General features: G+C 36.3%; 1 protein-coding gene across 1 annotated transcript in view; it reads left to right on the top strand.

The window, feature by feature from the left end:
• MPP4 (MAGUK p55 scaffold protein 4) overlaps positions 1 to 15,979 on the top strand; it is a 68,178-nt gene that overhangs the window by 49,277 nt on the left and 2,922 nt on the right. Inside the window, exons 6-19 of the mRNA XM_075180147.1 lie at positions 1,334 to 1,415; positions 1,598 to 1,683; positions 2,631 to 2,702; positions 3,116 to 3,312; positions 3,471 to 3,535; positions 6,311 to 6,328; positions 6,435 to 6,473; positions 7,416 to 7,436; positions 8,788 to 8,802; positions 10,059 to 10,100; positions 11,422 to 11,592; positions 11,886 to 11,966; positions 14,444 to 14,537; positions 15,071 to 15,179. Of these exons, the coding sequence (XP_075036248.1) occupies positions 1,334 to 1,415; positions 1,598 to 1,683; positions 2,631 to 2,702; positions 3,116 to 3,312; positions 3,471 to 3,535; positions 6,311 to 6,328; positions 6,435 to 6,473; positions 7,416 to 7,436; positions 8,788 to 8,802; positions 10,059 to 10,100; positions 11,422 to 11,592; positions 11,886 to 11,966; positions 14,444 to 14,537; positions 15,071 to 15,179 (1,092 nt within the window). The remainder of the gene's footprint in view (positions 1 to 1,333; positions 1,416 to 1,597; positions 1,684 to 2,630; positions 2,703 to 3,115; positions 3,313 to 3,470; positions 3,536 to 6,310; positions 6,329 to 6,434; positions 6,474 to 7,415; positions 7,437 to 8,787; positions 8,803 to 10,058; positions 10,101 to 11,421; positions 11,593 to 11,885; positions 11,967 to 14,443; positions 14,538 to 15,070; positions 15,180 to 15,979) is intronic.

Here is a 15,979-nt window from a genome sequence, read left to right on the forward strand (position 1 = left end):
TTTGTAGTGGGATGTATGAATCGAGACTTGTTGACTATGGCACTTTTCTGTCATCTTGGTTGCCAGAGGCATATATTTTTCCGCAGCTTCACCCCTCCTATATAAATGAATGCAATGCACTGTAGTGGCACGATTTTAAGCTAAAAAGTTTGAACACAATAGAAACATTACATATGTGAGACCTGGATACAATTTAACCTTCACTGAGAAAGAACACCAGTTCAGTTTTCAGGTTTTTGTAGATTTATTTCTGCTTCTTTGAAGGTTCCTGTTCTCCTGATTACTGATCAGACTATTTCGTTTTATCTGAATATATTCAATACAAAAATAATCCAGTGCATAAAGGTAAAGGTACCTAATGAGCTAGAGCATTTCCTGATATGTAGTTATTCTTGAACAAAGTAACTCCCTGAGGAGAAAATGACTGGGAGCACTGGATAGGAGACACCAACTCATAACCTGGCTGAGTTGACATCCCAATGATAGACATCACAGTTGGTAATCATGGTAACTGAACCTCATATCACATGATCCATGTTTTGTAATGTACATATATCTCCAAAAACATATTGTACTGAAGAAAATTTCATATCTGGGGGTATAATTACTAAACTGCGGGTTTGAAAAAGTGGAGATTTTGCCTATAGCAACCAATCAGGTTCTAGCTGTCATGTTGTAGAATGTACTAAATAAATGATAACTAGAATCTGATTGGTTGCTATAGGCAACATCTCCACTTTTTCAAACCCGCAGTTTAATAAATATACTCCCTGGTGTCAGATGGAAACATGTGCCCAGTTCAAATATATAGGGGCATATTCAATTGTTGATGTTATAGCCAAAATTATTACGGTAATAGTGCGCATAAATACCGGTATAACGGTACTTTTCTTGCAGGATTTCAGCTCGCGGCTCAGGGAGTCACGAGCTGAAATCCGGCTTACTATTACCGTAATACCTGTAATAGTTTTTACGCGGCGGAAACTGCCAAGAATTGAATATGCCCCATAAGGTAGTCACTGGATATATAGACACACACCATTACATCATGTACACATAAGTTATATAAAGTCTTACAAAAATATATACACTATTGTGCAATTGCAGGCAAGGTTGCATAACTTACAATTTGTTCTTATTTGTGAATATATTTACAACCTTTTTACAGGACTGTAACACTTCAATGTTTCCAGTTGTCAGTATTACGAAAAGTGCTACAGTGTTCTGAAAAGCACACATGGCAATCCAAAACCTGACTCCGAATTGAAAAGTAAACTGCTTGCAAGCCTAGCACCTGTGAACACTTTTTTACTTTTTTTTTTTTTTTGTAAAGGGAGCCACAATTAAACGTCATGAAATAACTGGTGAAATCATCGTTGCCAGAGTGATCCATGGCGGCCTGGCAGATAGAAGTGGTAAGATGCATATGTTTTGAATACTAATATTTGTGAATTTCTGTCCAAGTACACATCTCTGTCGCTGTATTATTCATTTCTTTGTAAACAAAACAGCAACGTCTTGCTATTTAATAAACATAATAATGATAATGAATGTACATTACAGGATTTGATGTTTCTTGCTTATGGTCCTCTTCCAGGTTTGTTGTATGCTGGTGATAAACTGGTGGAGGTCAATGGGGTTCCTGTGGATGGACTGGAACCAGAAGAAGTGATTCAAATTCTGGTATTTATTTCATACTTTTCAAAATAAATAAATGCATTAAAATGTCTGTGGTGAATGAGGGTATTGGTTTTGTTGTTTTTATAATCTGAAATTCTGTACTAAACATTGCCAAAAACAATGGCACAATTGAATTGCATAGAATTGAATTTCATGACTATTAAATAATTGTACTAATTATTAAACAAAAACTCAGCTAAAACTATCGGTTTGCCTGACATCCACACTCCCCACTATATTAGAACCTGGCATTGGAACCCCATTTTTGGGACAATTCACCAACACTGTGATGCGTCTTCTCAACGCAGTGACAACTGTATGGCATTCAAATACAACCATTGTTGTGTCAGATTGTAATGCAGGTGCAGATTTAACCTATTTGTGTATCTGTCCAGCCAGCAACTGTGTTGGTTACAGATATAGTACTGTCCAATAACCTGGTTGCCAATACCAGGACTATAAACTTTTGAATGCTGGCAGGGGTGATATTTCCTTAATTGCAGAAGTTCAAGGCATGAGACCCACTCAGTTCTGCTAGTTAGTTGTGGGGGATGTAAAAAATTATAGCCTTAATAATAATCCTTCAGTTCTGAATCATGGGACCCAATTTTACACCAATTTCTAGCTATTGGTTGAAATTATATATGCAACTTTTATACAAGAAAGTTTGACATACTGTACATTTGGCAGATGCAGTTATTAATAGAAGTTTTGCATAGTTTGCCTGGTCGTTTTACACACATCTTTTCCGATCTTTCTTCATGTCAGACAAGAATGTTCAGTGTATGTTAACATGAAGTCATAAGTAAAAGCATAAATTGTACCATAACATTTGACATATCTAGGATCACTGTATTGCAGGCTATCTCCTCGTCTGGATGCCTTTTCATGTCCTGTTATTGAAAATAAATAAAATTCAGCACAAATAAAGTAGTTTGTTTAATGTGCAGGTTCAATCTCAAGGGACCATTGTGTTTAAATTGATACCGGTTGGTGATCGCACTGTGAGCAGTCACACCATGGTAAGACTAAAACCCCTCTTTTATTTTTAAATAAGTTACATAAAACAATAAAAGTTGCTGACCATGTGATGTATTTACTCTCTTACTGTCATTAGAGACAGATTTACACAACTGGATTCACAATGTTAACTCTAAGCTATGCCCATTCACTGGCTACTCCACTTGTACACATAATATTCTGTAGTCTCACCTGGAATATACCTAAATCACCAGCATCGCTCATCCCCATCTCATTTAAAACCATATTCAGGTTTTTTTCTCATTCAATTGCTTTTATATGTTGGTGAAAAGAACAAAGGTTTTACATGAAATACTCCACACTTGTGTCACCTTGGGCCTAGTAGTGTATGTACTAATAGTTTATATATTTTCTATTTGTATAAACTACTTACCCACTCCTTTGCTTACATCAGCTATTTGTCAGAGCAATGGCAGATTATTGGCCTCAGCAGGATCCAGCCATCCCTTGTGCTGATGCCGGGCTGCCTTTTAAAAGAGGGGAAATCCTGCAAATAGTTGACCAGAGTGATTCCATGTGGTGGCAGGCAAGAAAAGCCTCTGACCTCAGCAGGTGTGCTGGCCTCATCCCCTCTAACCACCTGCTCAAGAGGTAAACTTATTGCACTGTTTATCACTATAAACGTTAGAGCTTCCCTTACTACAATTGTTTTTCTTTTGATTAATTGCCATCTGATCACCTACTGAAATAGACAGCACTGCATCCATTTTGTTTAATAGTACTAAAATCTGGTTTCATTATGTATCCAGGAAACAACGGGAATTTTGGTGGTCTCAACCATTTATGTCACACTCATGTCTTAAAGCATCACAGTGTGAGTATCTGCCAGCCCATCATCCTTACCATCCTCTCCTATGTTTAGCACAGGTTCCTTGAATGTGGTTGGTATTATTTATTATTATTATTATCATTTATTTGTTGGGCGCAATAAGGTTTCCGCAGCGCCGTACACAGTACAAACAGTAGTACAAAACAGGGTGACAAAGTACAGAACAATAAACACAAAGTACCAATGCTTCAGGAACTCCAGGAAGACATATGGAGTAAAGACACAGCAGAAGGACCAGTATGGAGACAGGAGGGGAGGGGGGGACCTGCTCATAAGAGCTTACATCCTAAGGGAGGGTGAAACAAAAACAGGCACGAAAGGGAGCCATAGAAGCAGGGGGAGAGAAGAGAGGGGCCAGGGGAGACAGGGAGAACGAGAAGAGTGGATGAGGGTTTAGGTGGATGGTTGGTAGGCTTTAAGGAACAGGTGGGTTTTAAGTGCCCGTTTGAAGGAGCACAGGTTGGGAGAGAGACGGATGGAGCGAGGGGGGTCGTTCCAGTGCAGGGGGGCAGCTTGGGAGAAGTTCTGGATTCTAGAGTGGGAAAAGGTGATCAGAGTGGAGGAGAGGCGACGGTCATTGGCCAAGTGCAGGGAGCGGGCCGGAGTGGGAATGGTAAAGACTGCATGTGTTTTATATGTTATGTTAGTTGCTGTTCATAAGCAAAACAAGGTGCTGAGAATTAAATATTTGCTTTAACATTGATTACAGGTTTTTTTCATATAAAAAAAGAAAATCTGTTGACTCTTACTAGCACTTCACAAGCACTAGGATGCATATATAACATTGCCTGTGTATACTTTATTGATATTTGAAGATTGTATACATATCATGTATAAATATTTGATGAAAGGTGAAGTTGGAAATCATCATATCAAAGCCAAAAACATACTGGTAGGTTAATTGGCAGATGACAAACATTAACACTAGTGTGTGTGTATATGTGTGTGTTTGTGTTAGGGAATTTAGACTGTAAGCTCCAATGGTTCAGGGACTGATGGGAATGACAAATATTCTCTGTACAGTGCTGCGGAATTGGTGGTGCTATAAAAATAAATAGATGATGATGAAATCATGTGCTTGACCCTTGGAATGTCCTCCATGTTTTATTAGTTCAGGTTGTAATTTGCAGCTTGCTACACATGTATTATGTATTATAGCAAGAAATGCTAAATAAAGATTTTTTACATTTTATTTTATTGACAATCTATAGATTTGCTTTATAGTCCATTTTTTGCTGGTTATGGTGGGGTTTAAAGTTTGGCCTTTTACCATTCAACCCCCATTTTAATTCTTCACATCTGTTTTTTAACTGACAACCTAAGGAATCTTGACACGTGTCTGTGAATTTTTATTAAAGCAATTTTGAGCAAAGTCTCTTGCAACCTATTGACAACGTCTTTGTGAATAGTCCGTGGATGGGTAATGCTACTGCGTGAAATCACAGATACCAGTTTGGCAGTGCCTCTATCCAATACAGAGAAAGTTGACATCCAAACGATATCCCATATACAATTATTAGGGATTTCCATGTTAAACAAACAATCCAGAATTTTTCTTTTTAAGACATTCAGCTATACCTGAAATAGCCCGAAAGCGGATTGTACATTGAAGCTTAACAGAGCCTGTGCAAGCGGCAGATAGACACAGAGACTTCCCTACATTGTTATCCACGCTGCTGTATTTATAGACTGCAGGTCAATGGGTGGCTGATCTGACACTCACACAGGGAGGGACAGAAAATTCGGATCCAGCATGGATTAGAAATGACACTGGAAAGTGAGACAGGGAGACAGACTAAGAGAGATGCAGGCAGGGGAACTGAGAGAGAGGTACAGGGGGGGGGGAAGAGCGCGAGACATAAGGACAGAGGAGGAAATAAACGACAAAATGACACAGAAGATGGCAAATTACAAAGTACTACATTTAATTTACTGTTTCCACTAGCTCTTTGTCTCTTGACATCCTCCCTCTGTGTTGGGAACCCCTCTCCCTTACACATCTGTCTTCTCTACCCTGGCATCTTGTCCCTTAATATCCTTTTTCCTCGAATCACAGAAGGATAATAAACAATAATTCCACAAAAATGAAACACTTAAAACCAGAAATCTTATTTATATTAGTTATACAGATGATAATCACATCATGATATAACAGTATATTGTATAATTATTATACAGTACATTTTATATAAGGGTAAATCATTTATTATTATTATTATCTGTTAATTATAAGGCACCACAAAAGGTCCACAGCACCGTTCATCACATATACAGAAAGCAGTATAACACATAACACATTAAATGATACATGAAGAACAAAATACAAAGCTTAGACATTCTGAATAAGCAATTATACAGATAAGATGTTAATGCAGATCAACCATGGCTATTTTATCCAAGTATATGTACACTTAAGTCCAAAGTATCCCAGAATAAACTATTTTGGTACTGCTGTATATCTACAATTCAAGTTTATAATGATATACTGGTGTCTTGCTATCCATTCTTAAAAAAAAGTTTGATGCATAAAACGAGAAAATTACTCCCTTCTTAGGGCTCCTAGCAAGGTGCCATTCCTCACAGCTGATTGTTGCTTTTGTTGTCATCTTTTAAATGTTCAAAGTGAAAGGCAGTGAAAGGCACAATTAAATACACATGTTTTCATGGAAGAACACGTTTTCCTTGCTCAAAAAGAACTAATGCTTCTTTACAATTAATTTTGACTGTATTTCTCTTTCAACTGCTCTCTCATATGGACAGTGAGCACTATAGGTGAAGGTAAGACAGTGACAATTTTCACATGTATCTGTGTTAAATTTGTTACTGAATATACAAGAATGGTTTAGCAAAACCTACATTGACATTTTGCTGTAATTAATTGTAGAGGAAGATATGAAGATAGATGAGAAATGCGTAGAAGCTGGTAAGAAACAAATTATCATGAATTATGTTTTGTGTGAAATCACTATAAATTTGCCATATATATTTAAAGGGACTGCATAACCATTTATAATGTTTATATAAACATAAAATATAAATATAATGTTTATTTGTTACTGTTTAGACTGTTTACATTGTAATGGTTTATCACTTTTCATTGTACAGCAAATAGTAGACAGCTGGATTATTCTTATTAAATTTATAGGAGCCTAGGTAGCACAATGCAGACAAATTGGAAAAATGGTACAAGAGTTATCACCAATTGAGACCTGACTGCTGTGCACAACTTTTAAGTAGTTAAGTAGTAAGTTTGCACACCCAGCAATACTAAATAAAGCAAAGCGAAATCATTAACTTTACATTTTATTATTTTAACGCTGACTCTGGTACACTGCTGTTCATTTAAAGCTGCATTCCCAGATAACTGTGGGAGTTATGTCACCGCTTTTAATTGGTTACAGAAGGGGGTGTGAACAAGAGGCCCAATCAGAAGCTGCAATCATAGAGACAGCTCTTCTTATTGGTTCCCCTTCTCACAAACCCCACCACAGCATCATACAGCCCCCGTTATTGGCCAGATGGAGCAGATCCCGGGCTCTGATGAATGCTGTCATGGGTAGTGTAAAATTTTCAACTTACCCGGCAGTGCTGCTTTAAAGCATGAAACACACAAAGCATCTTTTCCATGATCATATACCTTTTAAAGGGTCTGTCTGCTTTTGGACAACCCTCTGTATAGCCTGCACCCCATATTGCTGAAAGCCCCCCTCCATGCCCAAGAACTCATCTGTTTCTATGATTTATAATACATTAGAATATAATGAGTAATGAAATGTTACAAAGCCTTTTATTCTTTTCTGTCTTTTTTTTTTATATTTGTTTTTCTTTTCTTTTTTTTCTTGTTATTTTTTAAATAAAACATCAGATGAGGAAATGTTTGAATCAGGTAAATACAAGGAATAACATTTGTGTTTTATAAGAATATATTGGCAAGATGCAGAGTTCGGAACTATTTATTGTTTTCCTTTCATATTTTGAGGTTAAAATGCTCACACTTTTAATCAAGAGTGGTAATATTTTTTGCATCTTGCATTACATACCATTATAATGAATTTATTATTTTTTTAAGGTATTTGGCAGGACTTTAGTCAGTGGTTGATAAAGATGATCTGGGGGGCCTGGATTCCCCACCTGCCATGCGTGGCCCACTGTATAATGCAGATTTGTTATGTAGTTGAGGCTTGTATGGTCCTGCCACATAAAAATATGTTGACACTGCGCTCAACTCCAGTTGCACAATATTACCATAGCAGCAGCAGGACCAAGGTATCCCTCCATGAATAATCAGACTAAAAAACTGTGGAGTGTCCCATCCTTGCTCGTAGTAACTATTAACAGAACCTTAGTGATAAGGGAAGAAGGCAGTGCATATTCAAATATCACGTTCCCCTTCTCACCTTCTCTTTATTTACATATGTTCCTTAGCCATTCTTGCCTTGTCACCTCTAATCTTATTTGCCTGTCTGACCCAAACCCCCTTATTATTCATCATTTATCTCACTGGTTTTGAGCCAAAATCACTTGTCCAAATTATGTTTGGGGATTTTCATGGCTATTTTGCAAACCCCTGTTTCACTAGATTCCCCTGTTCTATACTTTACAATGCAGAATTCAATTTTTTCTTTGATTTTCAGATATTTGGAAATTTTTGGGGGAGATTTTAAAAAGTTGATTGTTAATGGAGATTTCCCTTTCATTTTACTCAGTGATAACTATATGCCACAAAAATGGTGATTTCCACATATTTCCATTTACTAGATTGTCCACATCCCTTAGTATATAATTTAATCAGTAATTGACTGATTTTCCTTTTATTGGTGATAGAGGATTTTAAACTGTCATAAGTGATATGTCATGTTATTCGTATACCATGTAAAAGTCTGGAAAAATAGTTAGGTTTTGTGATTTAATCTTTACAACAACTCCACTTTTTCAAACCCTCAGTTTAGTAAATATACCCCTAAAGCTTGAAATAGGTTGCAGCCCCTCCACTCTGCCTATGTCTATGTCTATTGTATTCCACAAGTCAGCCTGATATTTTGTATAGAACAATCTTTAGCTTCCCTCTTTAGCTTTATTTTTATAATTTCTTCAGTTTTTTCTGATGAAAGAAAAAAAAAAAATATTGAGAAAAGCTCTATGCATGAGAAGAATTGCCCTGTGTGTAGGCAAATGGTACACAATAAAAACAGTTTGCTTTTATAATTATTTATGTCTTTGAATTTGAATGTTGCCAGAGGAACTGCAAGGAGGTAAGGTGAAACCTTTTCAGTACATAGTTTTATCCTGTCTGGTTGTTTATGGGAGAATACATTAATTACACTGCCTAAAAGGCATTGGTAGCCATTGTTAGATGTTAGTAACACTTAAAGGCAAATAAATCCCCAAATTTTTCAATCACAGGTTTTACATATTCCTGCAAGTACCTTTTTTTATTCTCTAATGCATTTCTCTTATTCTACACTCTTATTCTACACTACTCGTTTCCCCACATTTTAGACCACTAAATTTGCCAGGATACTTTATACCAGGTCTGGCCAACCTGTTGCTCTCCAGGTGTTGTGAAACTACAATTCCCAGCATGCTGGCTATTTACTAGCAAAGCATGCTGGGGCTTGTAGTTTCACAACACCTGTAGAGCCACAGGTTGGCCAGCCCTGTTTTATACTCTCATAGTACTCTGCTATAGATTTTTGTGTGTTATTTTGCTAAGTACAGTAGTTCCAAACACTCTCTATACGGTATATAGCTATTTTTGCCCGCACAAAGCATTAGTAGATATATTTGTTTTTTCCCCTCAAATTAAAATTTTATTTTGATGTACGGGTGCTTTTTTTTTTTTACATGTTGGAAGAAACTGTTTACACAATACACAAATGTGGTTTATTCTGCAAATGCCCTTATATGTTTGTTTTTAACCTTTTGTATTTTACTTACAATATGGATTTGTAGGCTCTTGGGGGGAATGCAATTCCCCCAGATTAACGCAGCGTTAATCCTACTACCGTTATTACGGTAGTTTCAATGCTAGTTTTTTTGCTTGCAGCTCCCCGAGCTGCAAGCAGAAAGCCAAGTTACCGTAATAACGGTAGTAGGATTAACGCTGCATTAATCTGGGGAGAATTGAATTTTCCCCTTATTTTACACTTTCTTTTCAGGTTTTGCATCAATTTTACTGTCCCCTGAAAACTGTAATATGTAGATTTTACTGTTTATTAGATGTAGCCCCCAATGACTGTGTAACATCATCACAGACCTTAGGAATTACACATACAACCCAACCAAGTGTGAGTTTAGGATATTGCATGGAAAGTAGGTTGTACGTCCTGAACAGAGATGCTCCCAGATGTGAGAGAACCATATATGTAATCAATTTTATTGATATAAACATATTGTTCTGGAATCTTTTATCACAGTTTAATGAATTGCAATTTCATGTGATGGCAGAGGAACATTACAATTCCATCTTTTCTCACCTTTTTTTGTTTACATGACCTTCCATGTAAAGAAGAGGAAGAATTCTGCAGTGATGGACAAGGAAATGTTATTGGTATGTGCGAGAATTGTTATTGTAGAAAGGAATGTGGATAAACTATGACACCCATGGTTCCGGGGGATCCCCACATCCCTATAAATATAAGCAGTTTAATGAAACAATGTTAAAAAAAATAAACATCATACACATCTTTAAACAAACTTTTGGTTTAAATGAAAACAGATCTCCTCTGTTCTGAATATCAGTTCTTTGTCTAATTTACATGGAGGTGATTATATTTTTATAACTTCTTTTGTTGATATCGACAATGGTATTGGGTTGGATTTCCCTGCTTAATACAGCATATTAAAAAGTCTGTCTTATTTTGTTTACATGTGACTTACTGGCATACTTTATATTTTTTTGCATTGCATTTTAAGCAGGCCATCTATACATACAATCCAATTTGCTTGTTTTAACTGGCAAAAGTAGTGTATCATTAAACCACTCAAAAATATATTTTTGCTAAATGATCAGGCCAGCCAGTTCGTTCACAGAAGTGATTGTCCAGCTTGGAACCTTACTGTCATCCAATGGCAGATTGGTGCATTTTTCATTTGTTCTGTGTGTAACATGATTTGCCACTGAAATTTGGTCATCCCTTCTGTTATGAAGTCCTTCATCAATCTGATCTTTCAATAATGACATATTTGCCCAGAACAAATGGATGTATGCCATTATTCATTTTATTAAAATTACTTCATGATAATTGCTAACAGTATTCAAGACCAGGGGGTATATTTACTTAACTGCGGGTTTGAAAGAGTGGAGATGTTGCCTATAGCAACCAACCAGATTTTAGCTGTCATTTTGTAGAATGTACTAAATAAATGATAACTAGAATGATTGGTTGCTATCGGCAACATCTCTACTTTTTCAAAACCGCAGTTTAGTAAATATACTCCCAAGACAGTTTTTCAGCCATTGGAACATGTTGCTAGCCAGATCCACCTCTCTAAAATGTTGCAGACTTACACCAAGTCACCTGAAGCCTGTCCAAGACAGTGTTCTATTGTCAATTATGCAGTGTTCATTGTGAAGCAGTTATATAATCAACCCATATTACAATGACTATTTTGTTAACGTACAAGCTTTTTTTTCCTCTTTTAAGTGTTTCCCCCTGCTTAATAATTGGTGACTTGTGTATTACAGCTTGTAGTCAAACGTTGTTTGGTGCCTGTATTTTGCATTTATGCACAATATAACCTCCAAATGACTACATTATGTGTTTTCTATGTAACATATGTTTAGAGATAATTTGGATCATTCCTATTTGAGGTAGGATATAATAATGTGGGTTAAAATTACTAACTTTGTGCATGTGTCCTCTTCGCAGCAGGTTTTCGGAGAAGCATGCGTCTTTGTCGCAGAAAGTCCCACAGCACCCAATTTTTCTGTTACTCACGCTGCCCCAGCAGCTGTTATCACACAGTATCTGCCCCTTATGAAGAAGTTGTGAGATATCAGAGAAGGCCCTGTGATCGCCATAGACTCATTGTACTTCTAGGTTAGTTTACGTCACAGTAATAGTGCTGGCGTATCAGAGCCGCCTCTCAGCTGTGTCTTATGATTATTCCAGAGCTGGATTAAATGTGTAATATAATATATAATATAATATAGTATATATATATATATATATATATATATATATATATATATATATATATATATGCCTCAGTGCATATGAGATGTATTTTAGCAGAAGAACAAGTATATCATTATCTCTATTTAGTTTAGAAGTAATACAATGCTAACAAACATGACCAAGTAGTAAATATTTATGTTTTATTCTTTATGTAGGACCTTCAGGAGTTGGGGTTAATGAACTAAGAAAGCAGCTTATTAGTTTAAATCCCAGCATATTTCACAGTCCAGTTCCACGTAAGTGATGCTATTATTCTAACTCTAATATTGGTTCATATAATAGAGATACTAGGGACATAAGTATCTGTTCAGGCCAGGGTTAAAGGCCCAAACAAAATGTAGTTATCAGGACTCACTGCTGAGTGGATGTTAATATCTTATCTTATATGTAGCCAATTAATTTTATTTTATTATATTCTAAATACACACATGCATATAGTATTGAGACATTTGAAGTTAGATATGATAGATAAAATGGTTTCTCGATTTTCTGGTTAAACATGGTAATGGAGCACAATGGAACCTGTGATAACTAAATTTGTCAGTCTGTGTAAATACAAATGTTTAGCATAACCGCAAAACACAAACTAAAAATAAATATGTGGTTTATATATTGACTTGTATTTTTCTCAAGTCGGACAGTACGTTCAATGCCAACAGCTACAAGTTACTCCGCAACTTTATGTATCAAGTGTTCTGTGTATGTGTGTGTATCTATCTATCTATCTATATATAGCAGGTGAAATAAGTATTGAACAAATCAACATTTTTCTCAGTAAATATATATTGAATGATTTAATGTGGCTATTGTATTGAAATTTACACAAAATGTCAACAACAACCCTTGCAATCCACACAAGAGTTGCATGGATTAATGTGAAATGACACATGGAAAAAGTATTGAACACATGAAGAAAGGGAGGTGCAAGAAGGCATGGAAAGTCAAGACACCAGCTGAAATCTATCAGTAATTAGAAAGCAATCCTTCCCGCTGGTTCAGCCACATCTGTCGGCCTATAGAAAGGTGTCTCATTATGAAGGTGTCACACAAGAAACATCTCATGATGGGTAAAAGCAAAGAGCTCTCTCAAGACCTTCTCTACCTTATTGTTGCAAAACATACTGATGGCATTGGTTACAGAAGGATCTCTAAACTGCTGAATGTTCCAGTGAGCACTGTTGGGGCCATAATCCAGAAGTGGAAAGAACATAATTTCACCACAAACTGGCTACAACTAGGTGCACCTCACAAGATTTCTGACAGAGAAGTGAAAAAAATTATCAGAAGAGTCGTCCAAGAACAAAGGACCACTTGTGGAGAGCTTCAGAGAGACATGGAATTAGCAGGTACAATTGTGTCAAAGAAAACAATAAGTAATGCACTCAACCGCCATGGCCTATATGAATGCTAACCACGCAAGACTCCTTTGCTGAAGAAAAAACATGTTGAAGCTTGCTTAAAGTTTGCTGCTCAACATTTGGATTAGCCTGTGAAAAACTGGGAGAATATGGTGTGGTCAGATGAGAGCAAAATTGAACTCTTTGGATGCCCTAATACACACTATGTTTGGAGGAGAAATGGCGCTACACATCACCCCAAAAACACCATACCAACAGTGAAGTTTGGGAACATCATGGTGTGGGGCTGTTTTTCTGCACACGGTACTGGCATACTGCATATAATAGAAGATGAATGGAAAAATATACTGAGACATTCTTGATAAAAATCTGCTGCCATCTACCAGAATGCTGAAGATGAAACAAGGGTGGACATTTCAGCAAGACAATGATCCCAAACCCACAGCTAAGGACATTCTTAATTGGTTTCAGAGAAAGAAAATAAAGCTGCTAGAATGGCCCAGCCAATCAACTGCCCTGAATCCAATTGAAAATCTATGGAAAGTACTAAACATCAGAGTTCATAGAAGAAGCCCACGGAACCTTCAAGATTTGAAGACTATTTGTGTTTAAGAATGGGGAAAAATTACACCTGAGCAATACATGCAACCAGTTTCCCCATACAGAAGGCGTCTTGAAGCTGTAATTACCACCAAAGTCTTTTGTACAAAGTATTAAATAAATTTCAGGAAGTGTGTTCAATTCTTTTTCCCTGTGTCATTTCACAATATTACACAAAACATAAATTATGGACATCTATGGTTTGATTTCTTTGCATGTGTGGATTTCAAGGATTGTTGCTGACATTTGGTGTAAATTTCATTACAACAGCCACATTAAATATATATTTACTGAGAAAAATGTTCATGTGTTCAATACTTATTTCACCCATTAAGATTCAAAATACAAACAGAACTATATAATGCAGAAACCAGTGTGTACATATAACTACATTTCTTTATTAAATAGATCAACATGAAAATTCAGCTAATTAGATGGAAAGCTCAGAGCCATAAAAATACTAGTTAGGGAGCAAATAAGAAAGCTCACATAAGTACATTATGTTATGTCACAATACGTATAAATCCTTAGTGTGTATCTCTGTTTAACAAGCAGTTTCTTCAGAAGGAAGTGAATGGTTGGGTTAACAGACTGGGGCAGAGCATAAAACCTACCATAAGTAATTGCTTGCCCTTATTTATAGAAAAATAAACATTAATCTTGACACACTGCATTTCATTCTAATAGCATCACAGCAAAAGTAACTGTTGTGTAAATATCCATATACTAATTTAAGATCATCAATTTCCCAACAGACACTACTCGCCCAATGAAGAGCTATGAAGAGAATGGTCGAGAATATTTCTTTGTATCTAAAGAGACATTTGAAAGTATGGTATATAGTCACAGGTATGTCTCAGTTTTTGATATTTGAATTACATTTAAGCAATCAAATAATTAGCGTTAATATACCATAGGATCAGTTTCCTGGAGACTGAATATACCAGGGGTGGGCAAACCTGTCCTTAAGGGCCATATCCAGTTCATGTTTTTAGGATTTCTTTAATCATGTACAGCTGAGTTAATCTATTTGGCTGGGTCAGTAATTATCCCACCTGTTTCTACAGACAGAAATCCTAAAAACATGAACTGGATATGGCCCTTGAGGACAGGTTTGCCCACCCCTGGAATATACCTAACCTCTGAGAGATCAGTTGTTGTACTGATATAATGCAGGCAGCAAAACAAATGCGTTAAAAACTGTATGAAGTTAATTAATCAAGAAGCTGTGGCTTTGTGTTCAAGCCTACTCAGATAATGAAATTCTTGGCACTCATAACATTTTAACAATCATTTTATCTGTAATCCATTAAATCTGATATTAAACTCCATATTACTTTTGTATATTTTGACAAAATCCATTTTTTTTCAATCCTTATCAGTTTTCTGGAGTATGGAGAGCACAAAGGGCATTTGTATGGTACAAGTGTCAATACAGTGAAAGAAGTCTTGGATGCTGGAAAAATATGCATAATTGATCTGGAGCCACAGGTTAGATTACCACTGAGCAACACAGTGGTCAAAGTGGACATTTAAAAGTGGCGGTATGGAAATTTAGAAGTGATGGTATAAAACTGTAATGGGAGTGTAAGTGAATGGAATTTGATAGTTTTACAACAAAGGCAGTAGGAGAAGTGGTAGTATGGCATATTACTGTATACTTCCCCACCACCACTTCGACCACTGGTACAATCTGGAAAAATGCACAATATAGAAATATAAAACAAAAAGAAACAAAGAAAGTGATCGAAATGTCTTTATTTAGATTATACTAATCTGTACACAAAGCCTTTAGTAATCAAGTTCTCTGCCTTGTAGAATAAATAAAAACAAGAAACATGTTGTCTAACTATAATATCTTAAAGGGGTAAATAATTCATACTAAACTCTCTCTCAGTGATATGTCAGATTTATCTGTGCTAGAAAACAATAATATGAAAATTTCCTTTGGAAAGGTGCCATAAAACTGGCCATACTATTGGCCAGATTGGTAGGTGTTGATCATTTGGGTGACATTGTGGCTATCAAATGATCAAATCAGCTTTTTATTGCACGTGCTGAGAAATGTGTATGTTGTGTCATCAGCCAAAGGAAAATGCATGTCTTTCTGGGAAAAGTCAGCTTAACCTTAAGTTACATTTGGGGATCAGTCTAAACGGCTGGATGTAAACATGTAACCAGCTTAGTATCAAATTGATTGAAGACAGGTAGAAGATGCAACTGCTTTGGCTACAGTAGAAGATAATTAGAATTAAACATTACACATAGGCCTTTCAAATCAAATAGTTTAA

The sequence above is a fragment of the Mixophyes fleayi genome, chromosome 7, assembly GCF_038048845.1.
Source record: "Mixophyes fleayi isolate aMixFle1 chromosome 7, aMixFle1.hap1, whole genome shotgun sequence".
Classification (NCBI taxonomy): domain Eukaryota; kingdom Metazoa; phylum Chordata; class Amphibia; order Anura; family Limnodynastidae; genus Mixophyes; species Mixophyes fleayi.